General features: G+C 39.6%; 1 protein-coding gene across 1 annotated transcript in view; it reads right to left on the bottom strand.

Moving 5' to 3' along the window:
- Nucleotides 1-26,134, bottom strand: part of TMC1 (transmembrane channel like 1) — a 143,943-nt gene that overhangs the window by 44,808 nt on the left and 73,001 nt on the right. Inside the window, exons 7-11 of the mRNA XM_028504663.2 lie at nt 16,303-16,409; nt 13,631-13,729; nt 5,397-5,539; nt 1,288-1,432; nt 119-313 (exon numbers count right to left, since the gene is read on the bottom strand). Coding sequence (XP_028360464.2) covers nt 119-313; nt 1,288-1,432; nt 5,397-5,539; nt 13,631-13,729; nt 16,303-16,409 — 689 coding nt within the window. The remainder of the gene's footprint in view (nt 1-118; nt 314-1,287; nt 1,433-5,396; nt 5,540-13,630; nt 13,730-16,302; nt 16,410-26,134) is intronic.

The raw sequence follows: 26,134 nt of genomic DNA, 5'->3' as shown, positions 1-26,134 counted from the left end.
GAGCAGGCTGGAGGGGACAGGTAAAGAGTGGCCTTATTTAATGTTCCACCATAGAAGCATAACCCACAAAATCACAAATGTCAGTTTCTAAGCACATAGAAAGCATGCGGAGACGAACTTCATTTTTTTCCCACCACCCAAGGGTGTCAGGATCTTGCTGTGCAAATTCCTGGGATCGCTTCACAGCCCAAAAGATGAGGTATCCACTCCCGGCAAGTGTTAGAAACACAAAGAAGTTAGCGAGGAACCTCAGGAATCTGATCAAGTGGATGTTTTCTTCTACTTGGGCTGCTCTTTCTTCTATTATAGCTTCCTGTAACCAAGAAAAACAGAAAAAAAAAAAAACCAGAAATATCTGAGCTATAAAAGTATCGTAAATGCAGGAATTAATTTTGCTAACATCAGAATATGAACAATAAAAGTAAACTAAATCTGGGATTCTACAAACCAGTGAACATTGCTGGCAAGAGAGAACAAGTGGAAGAAAGGAGTAATTCTTATAAAGTCTGATTGATCTAACAGGAGAGTCTTCATTCTAACTTCTCTTTCAGTACAGTTTTTTTTTAATCCTTACCCAAGGTTATGTATATTGATTTTAGAAAGAGGAGTAGAGAGAGAGAGGGGAACATCTGCCTGTTGCCTCCTCCACATGCCCTGACTGGGGATTAAACCTGCAACCTTTTGGTGAACAAATGACACCTCATCCAACTGAGCCACCTGGCCATAGCCCAGTACAGTTTTTTTAAAGCTATAATATAACATTTTAAAGTCATTTTATTTTATTTTTTAAAGTACATTTTTTAAGTTTTTATTTTTATTTTTAGAGAGAGGGGAAGGGAGGGAGAAAGAGAGAGGGAGAAACATCAATGTATGGTTGCCTCTCACACACCACCTACTGGGGACCTGGCCCACAGCCCAGGCATATGCCCTGACTGGGAATCGAACTGGTGACCCTTTGGTTCGCAGGCCTGTGCTCAATCCACTCAGCCTCACCAGCCAGGGCTAAAGTCATTTTCAATAGTGAGCATGGTTCTACTATATAAAATATCTGATTCTGATTACTAATGGCTGCCTATTTGAAGCTAATGGTATTATTTTATTAGCAAATCATGGGTCATCAGATATTTTTTAGTCATAATCAGAATGTTGCCCAGATCTCAATAGGCAGAAATGATAAGTTGATCTTTTTTTAATTGTCAAGATACTTTGCTATCTAGAACACATGGAATGGCTCTAATATTACTCTTAGAAATGCAAAGAAAAGCCTCTTGAAGATGGTGTCTTTACCTTAAAGTTCATTGTGATAGAATTGAATTTGTTGTCTGCTGTTTCAGGATTGCCAATCAGGTAGTCCCAGCTGGTGAACACCTTCCAGCTGAAGTTGAAAGTGTTGTCATCGCCACCCCCATCATCACCAATATTTTTGGTCATCCTATAAAAACAGGGAGTTTAATCCAGCAAGCAGAACATGAAAAGGGTTGGGGGGGGGGGGCGGTAGGGGTGTTAAACATCATCATAATTATAGGTAAATTGGAGAAGCAACACCTAAAAGACATATTTTCAAACAAGGCTTTTTAATTACCAGAAAATAGAAGTTTATTTTTAAATTTTGTTTTAATTTTTAAACTGTGCATTTATGAAGCTTTCAAGATTAAAAGACCAGTAAGCATTAATGATTTTAACAATTAAACAGGTCATATACAATACATATTTTTAAATTATTTTTCCTAAACTGTTGTCTTGGCCTCATACTTGGCTCTTAACATTTTGTGGGATAAGGTTCTCTTTAGAAACCTGAGGAAACCTATTGGGTCCCTCCCCAGGAAAAAGTACTAGTAGACTCTGAAACTGCTATATGCAACTTTACTTGGTTACCAGACACCCTGAAGCTTAGGGATGGACTAACTCAGTTGGGGTCAGGAAATAAATGCACGTTTCAATTCATCCTAGAATCTCCTCCCAAAGAGTAATCACACTGAATACATGAAACTTCTCCATATTCTACAACTCTTGACCAAAAATCTAGATTTTTATACAACCTTAATGCCAAGTGGTCACGTATATCCTAATCAGTGATTTAATTTTTTTGATTAAAAGGTTTAAAATGTATTTACTCAGTTTTATTTCATTGGTTAGAGAACTATATTCTACTTCTACTTTCTTTTCCCCTTATCACTATAAACAAAACTGAAATTTCATATTATACATGTAAAATGGCCCCATAAAGTTTTGGTTTTTAAAATATCACAGTGATATGGAACTGAAAAAGAAAGGGGCACAATGACAGAAAGCTGATATCATAGGTTGGCAGGCATCTCTAAGGTCATCTGAATTCCCACACTGTCCTCACTCCTTATGCAAGTTTATATATTTTAAATGGGCTAATGTGTTATAAAAATAACCTAATATAGTGATTCCTTACATCAATCTATCACTTCACCCTTTGCAAATGGTGTTTATGAGTATTATTATTTATGTGTACTTGCTTTTAATACATATGCAACTTCTGAGTATGAAGGTCTATAAGCTTCTGATGTTGTTAGTAATGCACACTGCCCTTGAAGGAAGGAAGGAAGAAAGGAGGGAAGGAAGAGAGGGAGGAAAATAAAAACAAAGGGCCTAAAACTGTGGTGACCAACCATCTTGGTTTGCCAGGGACCAAGTGGGTTTCCAGGACACTGGACTTTCAGTTCTAAAACCAGGGAGAGCCCTGGGCCAACAAAGTTAGTCACTCTGCCTTTAAACCTCAAAGTATTTTCTTTGGTTTCTATCTCATATTACCTTCCAATTTCCATATTAGGTAATTAAAAGTAGATATTTGCCACCATTTTGTAGATGAGGATGCTGAGAAACAGTATGGGCAAGATGCCAAAAGCCATCAGCACCTAATTGATTCTAGAACCCAGATTCCTTTCTACATGTTGAGTAGTGTAACCCATAAAGCCACTCATGTTTACTCTAAGAAGATAGGTCTATCAGGGCAGGGAGAAAGAGGAACAGGTGACAAATGACTCTGTACAGTCATTTATAGATCATCAACTCTTTTTCTACTGAGCCTTGATCTCATGGCTCAGAGTGGGTGGGAGTCATGAATTGCTTTGAAACTGTTTTGCTATACATGTCAATCAATGAGTTTTAACCACTGGCCAACCAGGTAACAACCAAAGGTCCATGACAGAGGGAAGGAACAAAGGCAGGTTGGTTTGTTTAATTGGCATAACACAAATGACTTTGAGGGAAAATGTGGATGTGGTGCCCTACAAGTATCCTAAACGGCATCTTTAAGCTAGTTGGAAGAAGGTGCCATTTCCTGTAGGCCAGCGTTTTCCAATATGGTCACCACCAGCAACGTGTGGCCTCTGAGTCCTTGAAATGTGAGCACATAAAATACATACAACACTTCAAAGACTTAGTACCAAAAAAATTTTCAGTAACAAATTTTACAATAAACATTTCAATTTTATTTTCATTATGTTAAGATAATCATTTGTATACTGAGTTAAATAAAATATACTACTAAAAAACTTAATTTTACCTGTGTGTTTGTTTAACATAGCTACTAGAAAATTTTAAGTGAGATATGTGGTTCATCTTGTATTTCTTTGCACAATGCTGCTCTATAACCTTTAAATTCACCTGTCAGAAAACTGTTTTAATGAATACATAAATCCATTCATGTATAACTGCAAAACCACATGTGACTGCCCTCCCACTGGGGTTCTCAAGTGACCTCAACTCCTACCATGTTGGCTTTGTTGATTCTCTAACAATCCTATGGATTATAACCCTAACAAAATCGTTAACATTTATCCATTACTTACCACCAGCCAGGCATGTTCTCAGTGCTTTCAGGTATTAACTCATTTAGTCCTCAGTGTCATCCTAAGACCAAGGTGTTATTACAACTCTCTTAAAATGGGAAGCTAGAGAGCAGAATATTTGTGCAATTTGTCAAAGGCCTTTTAGCACATGTGAGACCTGGGATTTGAATCCATGAAGAACAGCTGGGAAGCCCACCAGCATACACAGCATCTGCAGAGTTACTGAAAGAAGTTGAGTCACTGGACATACAAAAAACATCCTCCCCAGTGACTAAGGAGACTGAAGGGCCAACACAAACACAATACTCAGGAGGCCTCGGTACTGTAACTGGCAACCTTGACTTTATGCTTGCCAAATCAAAATGGTTAAAGACTAGAAATGGCTTTATTTGGGAATGTGGTAGGACTTATCATGTAGGTAGGTACCTAACATTTAGGATCTCTCATTACACTTGGACAGTACATTAGTATTTTGATGTGGGGTATCTATTAAGGCTTTTTTCATGACCTGAAAGGGCTTTAAAACTAAATATGACAGTGTTCTTTGGTGGAATCAGTTAAGTATGACAGGGACAAGACACAAAGCATGTCACAGACGGATGCAGAGCTCCCGCTCAGTGTGACTTGGATCCTCAGGCAGGGATCATTCCCTGAAATGAAGCAAATGGCCCATTCAGGCCGTGCAGAGTCAAATAAAAGAGTTGGGACATTAACTAAGGTGTCTCAACTCCTCCTCAGATAGTTCAGAGAATTGGCTAAAGGGTAGGCCATTCACAGCCTCAAATGGCTGAGCTAGGTTTCTGCAGGGTCTTTAAACAGAATGCTACAAACACAAGATGGGGGGAAAAGTAGGTTTACAGTCATGTGTATGTGAGACAGAGTTTATTCTTGTATTGTTATTTATCAATTATTGTGTTATTTTCCATATGAACAGCTGTACACCTACTTTTGCCCTACCCTGTGTATTTCAGACAGGGACAAAAATGAACTGCTGTTCCATCAGTTCACCAATAAAGTTCTTCCTCATGCTCTAATAAATCCTTCCCAAGACAAACCATGATCATACATTTGATCATGACGATCTCATACAGGGCCATTTGTTTTTGCTGCCTTACACAGCTGAAATTTTTTGGATGAGTGATTATTCTGGCTTTAAAACACATGCACATACACACACAAATGAACAGAGAACAACAGATTTTGCCTGTTGAACTGATTCTGCAAGTCACAAACTTCTCTGTACACAAAATGAGGGGTCAGCAGCTGTTTCCCTGTTTTGTTTGCAACATTGATTCACACTTTGAAGTACAAAGAGCCACATTTTAAAAATACACTTAAACCCAGGATGGGCACACAGCCATCAGTGCAGCCCAGTGAGATGAGTCAAAGGCCTGTGCTTGTGTTCAACCCTTTTGTTTGGAGGATGTAGCAGTCTAACATTAGTGTCTCTATTAAAATGACATTTTATCTCACAGACTCCGCATCCTCTAAATGTAAAACAAAAAAAATTATATACATTCTCTTGTTCGATTCCAGAAATCATTGCTTGCTTTGCAAGAGACCAATGAAACTTACGCTTTAAGGACAACCACAAAGCTGTATCCAATGCACATGATCCCCACCAGAAAATAGGAGAGCGGCAACCTGAAATTCATCCATCCAATTGTGCGTTTATTGTCGTAATAGCCATAAAAAAGGACGGAATATTGCGCCAAGCCCTAAAATCCAACAACAAAGCCACTTAGCAGATGTTGTATAGAGCAACTAAAAAAAAAAGATCAAGTTGTAAGAGGAATGACATTAATTTTCAAACTTGGGAGATGGCTCTGACAGGGGCCCTATTGTTTTGCTTCACAGAGTGAATGTTTCAGCTGCCACATTGATTGGCAATCTCTTGGTTTACTCAAAATTCAGGGACTTCTAAATAGACCCAATTTTTCATCAAATATAGGTTCACTCAGCTGTGGAGACATTACCATGGAATGCCCATTGACTGAAACATCAAAACAGAGTAGAAACAGACTCGGGGATAGAGAAGAGACTGACAGCTGTCAAAAGGGAGGGGTTGGGGGGTTAGGTGAAAAGATGAAGGAATTAAACAAAAAAATAAAAGAAGAAAGAAAGAAAGAGAGGAAGGAAGAAAGAAAGAAGAGAGAGAGAAAGAAAGAAAAGAAATGAAAAAACTCAGAGATACAGATAATAGCCTGGTGGTAACCAGAAGGGAAAAGAGGTGGGAGAGGTAGAAGAAGGTAAAGGTGGGGATAAATGGTAATGGAAGGAGACTTAACTTGGGGTGGTGAACACACAATAAAATACATAGGTGCTATGTTATAGCATTGTATATCTGAAACCAATATAATTTTACTAACCAATGTTACCTAATGACTTCCATTACAAAAACACACTTCATAGTGTCATTAGATTTATAATTTTAAGAGCTTGCTTAATATGGGGGGAGGATCTGAAACATGCTTCCCCAGGTTGTTATGGCAGGTTCCCCCTTCCGGCCACAGCCACACTTAGATTGGTTCTCTTAAAACACAGAAGCTCTTAGTCCAGACGAGGAACAGGTGAGATGACACTGGAAGCACTCTGCACAGCCTTCTGTTCATCAAGACCATTACAACATTCTCTCTGAACAAGCATGTTTATTTATGTGATTACATGCTTTTTCCTAAAAGTCACCCACCAGGGTTAGGATCACCACTTCCCAAAGCCGCCTGCATGGAACATACACAGAACATTGGCATATTCTGATGCTGCTTCCTTTATAGTATTTTCATCTTTCTCACCTTCTCTTGGCCACTGTGTTTTTCACTGTCAGTGTGGAAGCCTTGTTTCTGTGTTGCTATATATCTACTTCCACAGATCTCTGATTTCATCTCTCTGTAATAACTTAAAGTTACTATGCTTTGTAAAGTGAGGAGACAATAACTTGCTAATGCGGGGCTTCCTCTTCAGGTTGTGAGTCACTCTTGATCTTAGAAAATCCAACTGCCTGATTTTAACATCATTTATACGAAGCCAGGGACTTTGAAGCCTACTGTTGAAGAAGGGAGGACAGGAAGTGGGAGAGGGAAGGGTAGAAGAGAAGGAGGAAGAAGTGCCCTGGATGCTAATTTCCAAAGGAAGAACTGAGAGAGGTAATTTAGAAAATTGCCTTAAACAAAGATTGCGCCTAGCTGAAATCAGAGGCCAATAGAGATCTAGAAAAACTATTGCTTTCCAGATTTGCAGCAGATTTGTCCCCACCACCACCACTGTGGCTAATTCTTTGTAAGAATTAGCAGGTGGGGAAAATCTCCAGAAAAATCTCAGAAGAGCTCAGGGGCTTAAGTAGGGTCGGGATGGGATAGGAAGGTTATAGGTAAAAGCCAAAGAGGTTCCTTGTACCTTATCTGCCTGTAGCTTCATTTTTCAGCTCAAGAAAAAAAATAAATCCAACCCTAAAAGACAATTTGGGACTAAATAACTAGTATAAACATCAAATAGGAGAAGTAATTGGCCTAATCTTGTGCCAAGATAGGAAACCAAATAGACCCAAACTGGCCAAGAGGCCAAGACCCAGAAATCTTCCCAGGGGAACAATCATTGGGAGGATTTCCCTGCACTTGGTTGCACGACATCTTCTTTCGCATTTATCTAGATAAGGCCTCTGCTTTTCAGCTATTTTAAATCCAATCTCCTTTTACGCTGTCCAAGAACCTTCAAACTAGCCCTCTCGTCTCCTGGGAGCAATAACTAACAGAACCTGGAAAGTACAGGGACTTGGCCCCTTGTCTATTTTAGAAAGATTCTGATCTACTTAATTTTTTTTGTAACTATAAGGCATTCATTTTACATGCTCCTCTACTATTCTCTATAACTGACCCTTACCTCCTTTCCTTGTTCCCATCCTGATACCTGGTGATAAGGGTTGCAGTAATAATACCAGTCAATAGGTTTTGCTGAGCACTTAGCATTTGCAGAAAACCTGACTTCATCTCACAGAATCCTCACAAGAACCCAATGAAGTTGCTACTGTCAGGGGAAACAGTTTTCCTCAACTTTTGATGCTTTTTTTCACATGCAGAAGACCCATAAACTTACCACTCCCAGCCTCTCTCCACTGTCTCCTGCTAGCCCCAGGGAGGAGAGACCGTCTGAGAGCAGAGTGGTGGGTGAACAAATGGGCATGACATGGGCCACCACTCTGCCCTTCCTGGGAGAACAGGTGCTGTGCTCCACCCTGCAGGGCAAGGCCTGTTCTAGGCTAGGGCTGCAGGACAGAAATGTCTTGCTGGGAGGTCCATTTGCCCATAAAAACACACCACATTATTTAATATCTGCTTTAACAGTAATACAGGTTACATGTTGACCTCCACCTTTGCCTTATTTCTGGTTAGTGCACAAGCTGGTTGGATGGGGCGGGGTGGGGGAATGGTATTTACTGCCCTTCCCCACATACACACCTCCCTGCCCAATTCAGATAAAGAAACTGAGCCTTAGAGGTGTGAAGTAACTTGTGAAAATTCACATAGCTAGTGAATGACTGAGTCTGAGCTTGAACTGGATCTGTCCAATTCAAATCCTCTATACTTAACACTGTGCTATATTGCTTCTCCTGTGTTTTCTTTGCCTCCCAGGCCTTGTGTCACGCTGGCTCTTTATCTTTCCAGTAAAACAAAGACAAGGAAACACTACCAACTCAGCAGGGACTTTTGACCTATACCCCTGGATCAGTCCCTGGTTGTTCCAGGTCCTCTTGGAAAAGACCCAGGTACCCTATTTACGAAGATTTCAGAGGGCCTCATTTCCACACTTATAAACATTACAATCTGACATCTTTATTTAATTCACAATGACAGTATTAGGATTAAAAGATACCTCCAAAACAATATGAAAGGAAAAACATAACAAGCATCTGGTGAACTTGTTAGGTTAGCACAATAGCTACTGGGGCAGCTAGCTCATCTGGTGTATGTACCATTCAACATATGTTCAGTGGCTGGCACTTCATAAGTGTTATATCATATCCAAAGTGGCAAGGGTCCCACTTTTTGTGAATCCTGATTATTTTACAAATGCTTCTTCAGTTTATCTGTTGCTACATATGCAGTTAAGTGTGTCAGTGAAAGAGACGCTATTGAAGAGTGCAATTTTAAAAAGCTTTACCCAATCCATTTTGGGGAGTGGCTTTAAACACAAGTTCAAAGGCTTATCAGAGGAACACTCCTCTCCTTCCGCTCAGCTGGGCCACCACACTTAACACATTTTTCTTCTTTTCTCAAAACTCCAACAGCAGAGATCTGGAAGTGACTAAAATAGCAAGGAATCCTAGCCCAGCCATGGTTCTATTCTGTTTCCATGTCAGCATGCATGGCTTTCCATGTGGGAGCTCCTTCCCACCCCAAAATCTGTGTCAGAGAAACCACAGCCAGAGCCAAGTGTCAAATGAACACAGTAAAGTCCTGTCCAAGTCTGGGTTCCATGCTTCCACATCATCTGAAGACTCTCCTCCCCACTTATTCTGATCATTTCCCCCTCCTCACTTACACTCAGCCCTCCCCGCCAATTCTCCTGCAACTAATATTGTTCTGGTATCTATTTCCAAAGGACCCCTTGCATTTGAACTGATGAAATATTCCTGAAAGATGTGTTACTCCATATATGAATCATACAAATCTCTCTTCTAAATGTGGTCAAGACAATAAGACATGAAGGAACCTAAGATAACAGATATGTCTGAGAGGAGATGCTCTCATTTTTGGAAGATCATAACTTTAAAAAAGAAAAACTGTTGATGCTGGTAAAATAAAGAAATAAACTGCTATTTGTTAACATTCAGAATGTCGGTGACAGTCTCCCTTGAGTACAGACCTCAAGGAAGAGACAAGGCAAAAGTAGGCAGGGCAGGGAAACAGGCTTTGAATGACATGTTAGAGTAAAACAATTTGGCACTAAAGTCAGTCAAATTTTGGTTTGAATTTCAGTATCTCCTCTAACTATAAGTGCTGTCTTTGGCAAACTTACTTCTCTGAGACCCAATTGATTGTTGATCTTTATCTTGAAGGGTTGTTAGAAAATGTAGTATATGGGTTGATTAACACATAAAAGGTGTTAATTTCCCCCTCCTGCCCAAAAGAGCTTCCCCCACCCCCCACATCTATGAAGACATGGGGAGCAGGGGAGGAAACACTGAGGGACCATTTATCCATATGCAATGCACAAGATGCCCTCAAGCTGGAAAGCTAAATGCATTTCACTTTATTCACAATTCGAATCTTTACCCATATGATCTCACTGTATGATATCAGCTCAAGTTCCTTCCAAATTCAACTTCAGTTCTTTCTTCTCTTTCCCTGACAAGAATATGAAAACTATACAGTCTTTTCCCCTTTGTCATTTTTACATCATCCTTGCATCTCCAAGTATCTTGCCAGCACATGCATCTTCCTCTTACTGACTTAAACTCCCTCTTCTAATTCTACAGGTTCACGTGATACCACTTCTGCTAATTTGATTCAGAGCATACATGTTAGATAATCTCCCTATTTCTTACTATTTTAATAAAATATATTTCTCCCTTATCAGTAAGATCCATCACTATGTACTCAATAAAAGGATTAAAAATATGGTGCATTGTAAATGGCGACTTTGAGAAGCCATAAGACTGACTGACCTAGCATATATCAAATGGTAATTGACTACTATTAATTAAAAGGAATTTGGATGAGTTATGATACATACTTATCAATGACAGAACACTGAACCTCCAAGGAGATACTCCATGGAGGAGGGAATTTCAGGAGGAAGTTTCAGATTTCCAAAATGAAGATCAACAGAGAAACAACCTTCTGTACCTCCATCCTCCATCCTAAAGGTATTTCTGTCCCTTCTCATTTTATAACCCCCTCTACCACAAGAGGTATCTATTGTCTTTTCTGCTTCTCTTCTCCTGTGTTTATATGCATTGTTAGCTAAGCTGGCACATTAATCTTAGATGCAACAAATGAATCTGTGGACTAATTAGACTGTTCAGGCACCAGTCATCTCTGTCCTGGGCCTGAAACATGTCTTTTCCCATCTCTGCAAGTGCAGCATTCTGAGTTTTCAGGATCTCAAGGACATTTGGTCAATGTTTTCCTCCATGGTGTCATGACAGATGGAATCCTGGGCTGTCCACTTAGATCTTATAATAACAGAGCAGGTTCCTTTATGAGGTAATTGTTCAGATGATCAAGTAAAGAACTCAGGCAACAGTAAATATCAAACCTGTCATTCTATTTGGGAAGCTAATTTGGAAATTGCAGGTTTAGTATAAAAGGTAAAAATGGGGCCCAACTGCTTCAACTCCTTCTCCCTTTGGGAGGAAGATAGAGCATTAAATGAAGTTAGTCTATATGCCAGGAACATTTGGTGAGAAGGCAATTGGAAATTAATGCAGGAAAATTACTAATAGGAACAGGATACAGAGCACTAGATTAGGAGCCACTCATTAGCCATAAAATCCCAAATTTTCACTTCTGCGGCTCTAACTTTATAATGTGGGACATGGGATGAAAGATCTTTAGGGACACTTCTGTCTCTAAAAATCTCTTATTTTGTGATACATGGCAAACAATTGAGTGGTTACAGTATGCAGAAAAATTAAGAAAGCCTATAAGTGAATAATATCACTTTTATTTTTTCTTGACCTTTTGACATTCCTTCACTGCCTTAGAATCCTTTTCAGGCAGACTTAGAATTATAAAGGAATATTAATATCATAGGAGCCCTTCCTCCTCATCTTTTTTGACTGATTGATGTCTTTCAAATCTCAAATGGACATTTCCTGCAAAACTTTTTTAAACTATTTTTTATTTATTTAATTTTAAAAAGATTTTATTTATTTATTTTAGACAGAGGGGAAGAGAGGGATAAAGAGAGGGAGAGAAGCATCAGTGTGTGGTTGTCTCTCATGTACCCGGGACCTGACCTACAACCCACGCATGTACCTTGACTGGGAACTGAACTGGCAACCCTCTGGTTCACAGGCCAGAGCTCAATTCACTGAACTACACCAGCCAAGACCCCAAACTTTTAATTTCAGTTGTTTTGACAAATGTATATATGCTTAAACTTCAGAAATGTGTTTAAAAATCAAAAGCCTTTTGTTCATATTTTTAGTTCTTCCTTTCTCTGATATGCCAAGCATCAGAAAATGTCAGAATACTATTCTTCTGGTATTCAGAAGAATACTGTTCTTACTCTTATTAACCAGACTTGAGTTTATTATCTTGCTAATCAAAGGAAGAAAACTAAGAAATCAAAATTTCAGGGGGAGTAGTTTTATATATATATATATGTGTGTGTGTGTGTGTATATATATATACATATATATATATGTATATATATATATAATTTAAGTAAGGGAGGGCAGGTAGAGAGACAGGAGAAGTAAGTAATGAAAAAGGGAAATGAATGTTAACAATGAAAGGCTAACTAAGAGGCCATCTACTATAAAAAAAACAACAACAAGATATTCCCAAGAAAAATATCAACCACCTCCTTGGGGCTCCCCAGTATCTTTTTCTTCATTTTGCTAACTTAGTACATGATGAACTGTATCTTTCTTCTAATCTCATGAAAACCTTGAGGTCAAGAATCATATCACATTCATCTTTGTAAAACCAATGCATATTTATATTTTACAAATAAACATTGAATTGAAACAAAAATTCCAAGTGATGGGTGATTTCAGATTCCAAATGCCACAGAGTAGGGCCTGCCCCTATGCTTACTCTATATTTTGCCTTGTTTTATTCAAAGACTGGGAATTTTTTTAAAGTTTACATTTTCTAGTACTGCCCACATAAATGAATTTCTATGGGTCTTATCTGAAGACTCTACAAACCCTCCCCCTTACTCAGATTCACAGTCAACAGGACTCATTGAGCCTTTGTTGGCTGAGCATATGAGGGTGTCTGAGGAGATAAAGCAGGTGTGCCCCTCTTTAGGAAGCTCACAATTTAGGGGTGTTGGGAATAGAATCCAAGACATATGAAATAGACATTAACATTACAAACATGAAGACTGCTTCTTGTTTTTCTCTCCTTTCCTCATTCTCCATTCTACATAAAATTTTATTTTCATTTGCTACTTGTCAAAAACTCCTTGAATCATCCATTCCCCAATCTCTACTTGGCTACTTTTTCATCCACTACACTTTCAAACATCTCCAGTCTTGACACTATTTTTAAGAGATCATGTGTCATAGACCTGAATCACACTCCAAAATGATTTTTCAATGGGCAGGGATAAGTTTCTATCACAACAATAAAACTCACCCAGGGGAGTTCCAAGAGTAATACTCTTTTTGGTACTACAGCACAGTGATCCTCATTTTAGTATTATTCAGAAGTTAGAATATAGTGTTGCTTGGTATTTAATATTTAGCTTTATTTGATATTGACTATTCAGTAATACTAAATAGGCTTGTTTAGGAAGTGAAGAGGTTAATATGTAACATAAAAGCTCTAATTTCCTAAGAATCCAACAAGATTTCCAAAAAGCACTTTTGCAAACTCTTTCTTTGTTCTTTTCCAAAGCCAGAGATAAGAACATTTGCTTGAAGTCTTTGAACTCTGAGCTCACCTTCATTCAGTAATCTCCATTAATCATATTATCGTATTACCAAACCTCATTCACTTTTTTTCTTTCATTTTTTTAAACAGGGGCAAAAACATCTCTCTTAAGACCTTCACTCAGCCCTAGCAAAGAAGGCCACAGGGTTTGAGAATAAGGAAAAATCCATCCTCCTACCAACACAGCTGTGTAGAGACACTTACGTTGAAGTCATACAATGTACCAAAATTCGCTGCAGAGTCCTCTTCAGCTCTGGGAACTGTTTTTCTAGGTAAACTGCCATATGGCAAACCCCAGAGGTACTACAGGGAAAGGCAAAGAAAGCAGTTAACAATTGGAAACAGTCTGAACCACACATGTGATCATAAACTGTTTTATTTAAAAGTACTTCTGAAGCCTTTTCGTGAGAACTGTGCATCACCATGTGGGGTCCCATTTTCTGGGAATCTACTATTAAATTCAGAATTAGGAACAAAAGGAGTGCTAAGGACCCTGCATTTTGAGTTCAGTGGGCCACCGGCAGCTGGGCCAACCACATTTCCCAGAAGGCTACCCACCAACACCTTCAAACTGGTCTCATTTAGGAGAGGTCTGGAAAGGACAGAGCAGCCTTTGGGGGACTCCAGTGTTCTAGAAAGTCATACTACCCACATCTTCATACAGGGTTGGGGTGGAAGAAGAATCTCTCCTTCATGTCAAGGAAGAGAGCTCTCAAAAGAATCACTCACAGAATTTGTGGGTGATGACAAGGAGACTGACTGCACCCTGATCATGATACCTGCCTCAGCACTGATTCAGGTTTACTGCCTGTTCTTGGTCTGTCAGCTTAGGAAAGAAGTTACTAGGTGCGGAGCCAGCCAGTAAGAAGGCAAGAATAGTATCCTATAAGGAGCCTTGGTGAGAACTGGGAGAAGCAGCCCTCTATCCCCAGGGTACACACATGGCTTGCCAAGCAGATGCTGCTTCTTTTATGAGATGAAAACTTCCCTTCCCTGGGGCTGCGGGTAGACGATGAATGTGGATGGAAATCTGGGTGCAAAGCCTGACTGGGCAAGGGCTAGAAATCAGCCCCTAGTCCCTCCTTCCACACAAGCTGCTCTGCTTTAATGACAGCCCTGCAGCCCCTCTGCCTTCCTAGGACTGAACAGAACAGAGGCTGAGTCCCACCTGCTCTGTCTCACCCCACAGCTGGGGGCCACAGAGGACCAGAAGCATTAGGATTTGCCCAGGGACACGGGAACTGTGGGCAGAAAGGCATATGCACCACAGGAACACTGAGTGAGGCTGCTGGGTGGAGGGACCTGAAAAATGGAACCTTGTTAGTAGGACATGACCAGCCCTGGCCTCTGGGGTTCTATAAAGTTAACACAAAGGGTGCCCATCCTCTTCTGTTCTTTTGCTGGGGTTGGTAATTACTGCCCAGAAAACAGGATGCTCCTCAGCATCTAATCCAATCGAACACATATGAGCTCCTTCCACTACATGCTATTAGGAATTCTGCAATTGCATATAGTTGGAACGAATTAGCTACAACCTTTCATTTCCTCCACATGGAGGCAGCATGGGATGAGGGAAACAGTAAATGCTGCTGACAAATCTCCCTGGATGTATATACCCTGAGTCTGACACTAAGGAGTGTCATAGTAGCCAGCGTTGAAGTTTCAAGTTTTCTTAGAGAGATGAACAAAAATAAAGCTGGGGATAATTTGAAATAGATAAGATATTCACATTTTGCTGTATCGCCTGAAAGTTTTTGCTTTGGAGGTGAACTATATAGGACTTCTGATCTATGTCCACTGTCTTCTACCAGCCAGATAGCTGTAGAACCCCCAGAATAATCTCATGATTTATAAAACTAGTGGACTGGGGCACAAAATCCAAAATAAAACTCACTCTGGGATGCTAGCTAAGTCCAATAAGCATTATGGATTCAATTGTCACCTTTTTTTAAAATGGGGGAACAAAAACTCTTTTAGAGTCTACCTCATAAATTTGTTGTGAGGCCCATTAAGTCAAAGAAACGAAAGTGTTTCACACTTATAACAAGCAAAAAAGTCATTATGAATGTAAGGCACTATCGGTGTCATTATGCTGACAGGAAGCTGGATACAGAGGTGGGCCCTGCTTTAAGACCATGGACATACAAACTTACAACACCAACTTTGGCTGTTTTCAGTGTTGCACAGATCAGACTGGATTTGAAATACCAGTACCTAAAGAGACCCTTTTCAGGTTAAATAAAGCCTAACTCAGTTTTTGTGGGGTAAGCGTCCAAAGAGCTCTGAGACATTTAACTTCACATGGGTGAGGGTCCCAACCTCACTCTTGCTTCTCAGCTTTAGCTGATTCTCTCCACATCAGACACTCCATTGTATGTGTGTGTGTCTGTGTTATCTTACTTTATATCTGGAAAGAAATTGCTCACTTTCTGTTTTTTTACTAGAGGAAAGCTGGATGCTTTGAGTTGCATTAAGACGCATTTCTTTCAAAGCAAACTTGGCAAAACAATTACAACTCACATGATGTCAAAACCTTGCCCTTGGGCAACAGACATTTGGGAACAGGGACCACCTTGGGAATCTGACAGGACCCACGAACCTTTCCACATAATAATGTGCACATAAACAGACACGTGACATTTTACATTTTTTTGCATGATTTCAGGAGGTTCAGAAACCTTTGGGAGCAAGGATTAGGACTTTTGGCCCATGGGAACCATTTTGAGGTTTAATTTTGCCACAAATACTACAACTCTAAGGGTGGATGTAACCAGTTAGAAATTATATTCTTAAAGAAAAAAAGAGCTTTTCTAAGAGTGTGATCACATAAGAAACTTGTTGCAGCATGTTTTATAGACTGCAAATCAGAGTCTTACCTCTGGCAACATGATGAGGCTAAATGTCAGGACGAAGAGAACCATGTTTACTCCATACATCCATCTCATGAAGAGGAAGTATGAAGCCACTGATGAACCAAACTGACCTGTTAAAAAGAAAATTAAGGAGTTGAGGACTTCCAGTCATGATAACAGCATAGGTAGATATGGTACTTGAATTCTTCCATAACCACAACAAAATTACAACTAACCTACAGAAAACTATCATTCAGATCCACCAGAAATTTGGCTGAGTGAAAGTCCTACAACTAGGGATTTATAGAAGAAGCCACATCAATACTGGTAGGAGGGCTGAAGATGCAGAGTGAGCTGTGTGAGGTGGGCAAAAATCAGGAGGAATTTCTTGGTTGCAGTGGTTCCCCCCTGAGGAGAGAGGGGACACAGCCCCATACCAAGGTTCCCAGCCCAGAGTTTCAGTGCCAGGAAGAAAAATCCCCATAACTTCTGGCTATAAAAATGAGCAAGGATTGTGGCTGAGAGAGACAGAGGATTTCTAGGGTCGCAGGCAGTTCTACTTAAACAGCCCACATGGGCTTACTCAGGCTCACTCTTTCTGAGTTCCAGCACTGAAGCAAAAGCTTAAAAGGAACCAGGGACATACAGGGAGGAACATCATTATCTGACATCAGGGCAAGAGCTAGGGGTACAGTAACTTTCTGCCAGATAAAATCTCTGGCAGATGCCATTATTCCTTTTCTGAGACCCCACCCCAAAGAGCTGGCAGGTAGGTATCTTGGTCTCCATTAACCTGGCTCACACTGTTTGCCTTGCCCTGGTGATTCCCTGAGGCCCCACCCCACCCAATGTGTAGGCCCCCCAAGCTGTTTCTAGTGGCTTTTCCATACTAATGGTTTGTCTTGGCTCATGCTTCACAATTTCTTAAAATTTCTCAAACAAGAAAAATCTGGCTTTAGCATTCCCCATACCTCTCATTAAGTGGCCCAAGACCTGACACTAGCAGCAGCTGGCCTTGATTTGCAGATTGGCCCCACGTGATTACCTCCAATCCCAGCACAAGTAGAAGCCATCAGCACATCACTTTGTAGCTTGTGCCCAGTGGTCCTGAGCAGAACACAGGTGGCAGCTGACCTTAGCCTGTACCTCCTCAGAGGTCTCAGAGCCAGTGTACCCAGTGCACAGCTTCGGATCATATCAAAGCACCACCCAATCACCTCCATAAGTGAAACACTCAAGGGGCAGACTCAGTGGGCACCAGAGCCCTGCTGAGGTAAGTCCTGCTCTGTGGTGTAGGCCCTGGCATGGCTGATCATGCAGAGTGGTTGGAGGTCAATGCTCAGCGGCCATAGCCAGTCCTCACAGGTGATCTGCCTGGGTAAATCCCTACCACTAATGTGCTAACAACAATCAAGACTCAACTACAAGAGAAGGGTGTACACAGCCTACACTGTGGGTGTACTTTGAGTAGCCAGCTTGGGTGATAGGTGAGGCTGTGCCACTGGACCCTACAGGATACCTACTTCATTAGGCCATGCTATCCTGACAGGGAGACATAACAAAACCCCAGAAAAAGAAACAACATGGAGACAAATAATCTACTAGATGCACAGTTCAAAACGCTGGTTATAAGGATGCTGAATGGCCCTGGCTGGTGTAGCTCAGTGGATTGAGCATGGGCTACAAACCAAAGTGTCACAGGTTCGATTCCCAGTTAGGGTACATGCCTGGGTTCCAGGCCATGACCCCCAGCAACCGCACATTAATGTTTCTCTCTCTCTCTCTTTCTCCCTCCCCTCCTTCTCTAAAAATAAATGAATAAATAAAATCTTTAAAAAAAGAGGATGCTGAATGAACTTAAAAGATTACATGTACTTAGAGAGAACTTCAACAGTGTAATAAAGGACATGAAAATAATAAAAAATGAGGAGTCAAAAATAAAGTATATGCTAACTGAAACAAAGGAAAAATTATGGGGGATCAAGAGTAGATGAAGCTGAGAATCAAAACAGCAATTTGGAACACAGGAAAGCAAAATACACCTAATCAGAGCAACAAATAGAATAAAAAAAATGAGGATAGTGTAAGAAGCCTCTGGGACAACTCCAAGTGTACCAACATTTGCTTCATGGGGCACCAGAAGGAGAGAGAGAGAGCAAGGTATTGAAAATCTATTTGAAAAATAATGACAAAAACTCCCATAACTTGGTGAAAAAAAAAAATAGACATACAAGTCCAGGAAATGCAGAAAATCCCAAACAATATGAACCCAAGAGGCCCACACACAAAACACCATAATTAAAGTGAAAAAGGTTAAAGACAAAGAGAATCTTAAAAGCCACAAGAGAAAGACATTTAGTTATCTACAAGGGAGCTCCATTAAGACTGTCACCTGATCGTTTAACAGAAACATAGCAAGCCAGAAGGGACTAGCAAGAAATATTCAAGGTGATGAAAAGTAAAGATCTGCAACCAAGATTACTCTACCCAGCAAAGCTATCATTTAGAATTGAAGGACAAATAAAGAGCTTCCCAGACAAGAAAAAGCTAAAGGAGTTTATCACCACCAAACCAGTATTACAAGAAATGTTAAATCTTTGTTTTGAAGAAGAGGAAGAAGAAAAAAAAAGATAAAAAAAAATTAGGGACAATAAATACATATCCATCAACAACTAAATCTGAAAGTCAAAATAAGTGAATGGGTGGAACAGAAACTGACTCCTGAAAGCAGGGAACATTTTGGTGGTTGTCAGATGCGGGTCTGTGGGGGTTAAGAAGATGGGTGAAAGAGGTGAAGGGATTAAGTGGGTTGTTGTGGATGGTCATGGGGATGTTGAGTGCAGCATGGGGAGTATGCTCCACAGTGTCCTACTGGCTGTCTATGGTGTTGGGTGGGTGCGGGGTTTGTCAGGATGATCACTTAGTAAGTTACATAACATGTGGTCACTGGGGTGTACACCTAAAGCTAGCATGGTATTGTGTTTTTTTTTTAAGAAAAAAATAAAAACTAAATAGTCGAAAGGACAAAACAAAAGCCATGCCTGATGCCTTCCAAAATAAATCTGTTCCTTGTAACACATTTGCTCCTTTCATGTTAGTCTCTGGCATTCTTTTCCTATCTAGGAAGAGAAAATATTAATCATGATGGAAGTGCTTAGCTGTAGTTGTATAAAAGGATTATGACCTACAACTTAGAGTGCATCCAAGGAAAAACCACTTTTTGCTTGGCAACGAAGATTGCCATCTGAAGAGCCCATTTTATTCCTTGAGTTAATATAGTTAACAAATATATGTAAGTTAAGTAAATAAATATATGTAAAGTGGTCGTGACTGCCTGGCCAGTAGTTAGCTATCACTATACATAATTATACATATTTGCTGTGTTTTCTTCCTCCTTTTTCACAGGCAAACAACACCCTTCTCAAAAAGTTGACCACATTCCTTATAAATGGTTATCCTACAGATCATCCTGTGCTGTTTCCTACATTACTGGTATTTTATGAGTACAGTGTAGAAGCTGAAGTTCATTCACCCACTTCACACATTTTTACTAAGTATACTCTGTCAGGGATTATCTTACATTTGAAGCACAATGTCGCACACAGGGTCACTGTCTTAATACTGTTACAGAACACACAACAAGGGGGGCCTGGGATGATATACTATTATTGAAAGAAGGCCCCGGGCCCATTATGTCCACCGCCAGAGGAAAGACGTCTCTCAATGCCAGAGATTTGTGAAAAGGAAAGGAAACGTTTATTTAATGCTATATACAAACTTAAAGTAGTGACCTAATGTCTTCACCAAAATCCCAAAGTCCCTTAAAACACCCACAAACACACAGTCCTTCCTTCCTTCCCCCTTTGCCCAGCCCAGAGTACCGTATCTCAGGAAAGGAAATAGAAGTCCATGGCTTAGGTAGTGTGGGGGCCCCACTCTGCCAGGCCACGTGGTTCTCTCCTCAGGGCTGCAGGAGTCTACACTCCATCAAGTCTGCATGCTTCTCCTTCTCCTCTCAGGGCCAAGGGAGTCTTCACTCTGCCAAAGCTGTGGGGTTCTCTCTTGCAGGGCTGCGCATAGCTCCCCCCCCTCCAAAGGCTGCTGCGTCTCGGTTTAAATCCCGGCGCCAATCTTCCTCTGAAGCCCCATTTCTGGCTCCTCTCACAATTGGCTACAGCTGCCAGATTCCGGGCAGGTGTGGCCCTGTGGTGTGGAGCCAATTATCTCCAGGCTCTTCTGGATCTTATTACAGATCCCTATTTGAGGCTACCCTCTTGGCTGCACCCTGTTACAATACAACTTACATTTTAGTGAGGTGTAAAACTAAAAATGGATCTGCCTTTTGACCCAGCAACTCCACCGCTAGGATTATATCCTAAGAACCCTGAAACACCAATCCAAAAGAACCTATGCACCCCAATGTTCACAGCAGCACAATTTACAATAGCCAAGTGTTGGAAGCAACCTAGGTGCTCATTGGTCAATGAATGGATCAAAAAAGTATGGTACATTTACACAAAGGAATTCTATGCAGCAGAAAGAAAGAAGGAGCTCCTACCCTTTGCGACAGCATGGATGGAGCTGGAAATCATTATGCTAAGTGAAATAAGCCAGGTGGTGAGAGACTAATACCATATGATCTCACCTTTAACAGGAACCTAAACAACAACACAAACAAACAAGCAAAATATAACCAAAGACACTGAAATAGAGAACAGGCTGACGGTGACCAGAGGGGAGAGGAGTGGAAATTTTAGAGGAAAAGTGGAAGGGTTTACAGGAACAAGTATGAAGGACACATGGACAAAAACTAGGGGGATGGAAATGGGATGGAGGTGGGTAGGGCTGGAGGGTGGGCTTGGATGGAAGTAAAAGGCAGAAAACTATACATGAACAACAATTAAAATTAAATTAAATTTAAAAAAGAAAACTAAAAAACAAATATACAAGAATTTACATATTGAAAAATAAATATATTTCTCATAACATATACTATATATCACATAGTCCAATATACATCATATAGTATATGTATATATGTAATATATATTAAATGTATGTTGTATGTTATGCATTTTATGTGTGCATGATGATGAGTAATACATATGAATGGATCATATATGCATCATATAGTATATAATATATGTAATATGACATAATTTTATTACTGTAACATTTTATATATATAATATGTAATATATATATATACACACATATATACTTACAGCCAGATGGGTTCTACAAAGAGGAGGATAAGGTATTGAGAGGGGTTGCTTTTGATAGGTTGGTCAGCAAGGTAAATCAGAGAAGGTAACATCTGAGCAGAGATCTGATGTTGGAGGAAGAGGTAGAAGTGCTCCCAGATGGGGAAGGGCAGCTCAGGCAGAGGAAAAAAATGAAAACAAATATGACGAGGAAGGCAAGAACTCATGACAACTGAGGAACAAACCTAAGACTTGTGATAGGAGCAACAAATAAGAAGCCAAACCACATTGTGTAGGGCCTCCTAAGGCAAGGAAAAAAGTGAGGGTTTTATTTTAAATGTGATGAGAAATCATTGAGAGGTGTTAAGCAATGGTGGGTAGAGGGCAGTTTTGATCTTCAAGAAATCACTTCAACTCTGGGGAATAAATTGGGAGAGGACAGGCAAAAATGTTTTATGAACTTACAACTGCCCCAAATGGTAAAAAGTGAGGTAATCTCTTCAATGCTTTTTGAATGAGGAAACAAATAAAAGCATTCTCTTAAATTAGAGAATGTCAAAGGAAGAATAAAACAGGAATTTGAAGTCTCAGGCTAAGATCTCATAGATTTACAAAAGCCAAAGCTCCTTTGATTTTCACTTAAATTTCAGCATCAAGTTGCTAGTTTTTCCAGTCTTCCCAATTCTCATTTTCAGTTGCTCAAGGAGAACAAGGAACAGCTTCAGCCAACTGCTTCATTAACCCCTTTGCCTGTCTCATTCAGCTAAATACCTCTGATGACCAAAGGTTTACTTGGGCCCGCTGTCTTTGAAAGATTACAGAAGGAGGAAGGTTCACATGGAGCAAATTGCAGCCTCTGCTTACTAAGATGAGGCCAAGCTCTTGTAAGAGTCATACCTCTATTTCTGGAACTCAGTCTGTTCTTTAGGTACCATCTTACTTACTCTCTTAACTCAGAGACGGTTTTTATATAAACCTAAAAGAAAGTCAATGTCTAAGTATATATTTCAAAAGAAATCGAGTAGTTTGAAGTCTGAATATTTGGATTTATTTCACTTTGTAGGGTGGTGCAGAGTTCCACAAAATTTCTAAAAGTGTGTGGTTTTAAAGCACACTCTCCCCTCCCCATGTTCTGTAACCAGATGCACTGGATCATGTGCAGAAAGGTAAAGCAGATCTGCCTCTCTCAGGACATCTGATCATTCACCTGGCTCCCAGTGATTTCATATCATTTCATGGCTGTTATCTATGTTCTCTGGTAATGACTACCTGAGGCCTGCCTCAGCCTCGTCATGTTTTATTGAAAGCAGTGGACTTCCAGCTTGTTAACTGTTACAGTTACTCATCAGCTAGAAAAGAACCTTGTCTCTAGGTATCTAGGGTAAGCTTTTCCTTGGAATCACACTTGAGATCCTCTGGTGTAGAGTCCCAAGCCCAGGATACAGGTCCATTCTCCCTTCCTTCCTTCCTTCCTTCCTTCCTTCCTTCCTTCCTTCCTTCCTTCCTTCCTTCCTTCCTTTCTCCCATCCTTCCTTCCCTGCTTCTTTCCCTCCTTTCCTCCTTCCCACCTTACTTCATTCCTTTTATATTTTTGCTCTTCTAATTAGCACCACAGCCCACACTCTCCCAATTCCTAATGCAAAACCCCTGGCAAATGAGTTTCCTAAGTTGCATATAGAGTGTAAATATACATAAACATAAAAAAAGAGAGAACAAAATAAAATGTTTCAGAAAGCATCCCTTCCCCCTATGTAATCCATATATATTATGTATTTAATATGCTTTGGACCCCAAAGATCCCAAAGTTCAGTTTGGAATATTGCAAGTGGCTTCACAACCATTTTATTTTGAAATAAAGAAGTCACATCTATCAGTTTCCTTTGCTGAATCCTACAGGTGTAGAAAATGAATTGCAGGGAAATAGATTTCATTAAAACCAGAGTGATTGTAGGAAAGACCAAGACACAGGACAAAAAAAATGGAGGAATCCAGAAAACAATGTTCCTTCCACATGATCCCTATCACTGGCAAGGGCGCAAGAGCAAAAACAAAAGAAAGAGCTTAAAAGAGAGGGAACCAAATCAACCAACTGACATTAAGTCTCCACAGGACCCTTCCCTGTCTCAACATAAAAATGAAAAAGAAAATCTTCCCTCTTGTGTCCATTTATCTTAGCCATTCCCTCTTACTGGAGGTTGTTGAGTAAAACTAGCATTCACTAAAAACAGAAATCTTAACATAGTGTGGCTAAAAGAGCATGATTAAAAAGAAGAGTCATTTCCATGTACTTAGTCTCTCAGCTAAAATTTATTTACTCTTGTAAAGAACACGAGTTAGTAATAATAATAACAATAACAGCTAACATACAGGGTGGGGCAAAAGTAGGTTTAGAGTTATGAGTATGCAAAACACAGACTTTATTCTTGTATTATTATTTATTGATTATTGTATTGCTTGCTATATGAACAACTGTAAACCTACTTTTGCCCCACCCTGTAAATTGATAATCAATTATGTATACTAAGAACTTTATCAGCATCAACTCATTTTACTTTCTCTGGAACCTGGCGAGGTTAAGTGTCATTAGTCCCACTGTATGGATGAGGGATTAAAAACTTAAACACGGATATTACTGAACCAAGACTTCATTAGTAATAATAATAGCCATCATTTAATGAATCTTTGTTTCAAATACCTTTTGGATCTCTGAATATTAATTGATTTAACCATCATCAAACTCCTGCAACAAAGAATTATTATACTCACATTTTACAGAGACTTAAGCTCATAGGTTATTTACTCAGTAACTGATGGAGCCAGTTATATAAGTAGTTACATATGCAGTAAATCATGGAGCCACACAGTCTTGACCTACATGGGTTTGATGCCAAATCTAGACTTCTCTTAACCACAGTGCTAACCTTTCTCCTCAAATAGAATCATAGTTCAATCTTTTAAAAAACTATGCTATATCAAATATATATGCAATGAATATGTGTGTCTGAAATGATATAATGTCCATCCATCAGCTAAGGACAGTCAAAGTTACACACTCAGATGGTACCCATAAATGACCAATTCTTTTTTTCTCTATTCTAACTAATAAATGCTGTTTCTAGGGTGTCTTATTAAAACAGTAAAACAAGGTCTTTGGAATGTACTAATGTGAGGCCTTAAGCTTATGCAGTATTTTTGTTCCAGAAGTTTCTTGTGTTTCTCTTAAATTAAGGTTAAAATTTCACTTCTCCTCTGGTTATTTATTATTAAGGCAAAGTAATTTGTAGTCTGTCATCACATATAATTTCCTCTTGAACAGATGGATAACAAGACAAGTAGATAAATGTGAACATTTCTAAATGAGAAAAGACCAATTAAATCACCTGCTGTATGAGCACACTGTAAATGCCATCTTGTTAGGCTAGGATACAAAGTACTTACTTCCAACCTGGTCTAGGGATAGAGTTAAGTGGGGCAAATTTGGCTTCTATTTTCTGGAGCCCTTAAGCTAAGAAAAGAATATGTGGTTTAAACTCTGTGCTTAGAGTTGCCTACCTGAAGATCTTCCCAGTCTGAGAAACAGGTCAATGACACCTTAATTTTGGTGTTGTATTCTATTAGAAAGAAGATTTTTATTCTTGAAAAGACTTGTAATCTCCAGCTTGAAAAATGTTCAATGATCTTATCCATGGCTTTACTAGTGATGTTAGGTTCACAATGAGTATAAATTATATTTCACAGGAGTGCAACTATACTGCTTCTTCAGTAAAATAAGCAATGCAATGTAGTTAGTGATATGACCCTTCAAGTAACCCTGGGGTTCTAGGTGTGGCCTCTTTACAAGGATGGCTTGACAGTGAAAATCCATGGCCTCCCCATGAGATATAGAATATCATGGCATCCCTTGGTGGTAAGAATTATCAAATCTATCTTTCACGTGAAAACAAAGTTGGGAGTCATCAGGTGAGTGTACCCAGTCCACACTAGTAAAGGGGATCCCGGTCTCATTGGAACCAAGATGGAAAGAACATGAGTTATAGACTTAATTTGAGTTCCCCTCTTCATTCTGTCAATTATTGCACAGGCCTTTGTGGAAACCCAGTGAAGGCTGGTAATTAGAGACTCTTCTAATCCACATTTAAAAAATATTTGTTCAGTATTTATTTAGAGATTGAGCAGAGAGTGAGGGTGAGTTGGATTAGAAAGACTATTGGGAGCGGAGCTCAAAATCTCCTCTTTTAAACATGGCACTTACCACTGTCCACAATTATCTTCATTATTTAATTGGCTATATTTTATGATCTGTCTACACACACACACATTTACTCATTTGCATGTAAAAAAAACAATGAAAGCAGAATTTTACCTATGTTTGTCAGCCCAGCATCTCCTGTGCCTAGAAACATGCCTTATAATGGTGAACACTGAGCAGTTGCTCAATTAACTAGTCAAGCTTATTTGAAAGATTAAACGAGGTATTATATGTTAGATGATCCTGATTTCAAATGAAATGATTAATATTTCTGAATCTTTTGTAAGATTATGGTCATTTCTTTAAGAGAAAACTAATTTGTATTAGTTTTCTAATATAAAATATATACTTTATAAATAGGGTATTCATTTAATTTACATTTTTCTGAAAAGAATTTGCAGAA

This window comes from Phyllostomus discolor, chromosome 3 (genome assembly GCF_004126475.2).
Source record: "Phyllostomus discolor isolate MPI-MPIP mPhyDis1 chromosome 3, mPhyDis1.pri.v3, whole genome shotgun sequence".
In the NCBI taxonomy this organism is placed as follows: Eukaryota; Metazoa; Chordata; class Mammalia; order Chiroptera; family Phyllostomidae; genus Phyllostomus; species Phyllostomus discolor.
The sequence above is the reverse complement of the archived record's forward strand: the minus strand, read 5'-3'. Positions and strand labels throughout refer to the sequence as shown.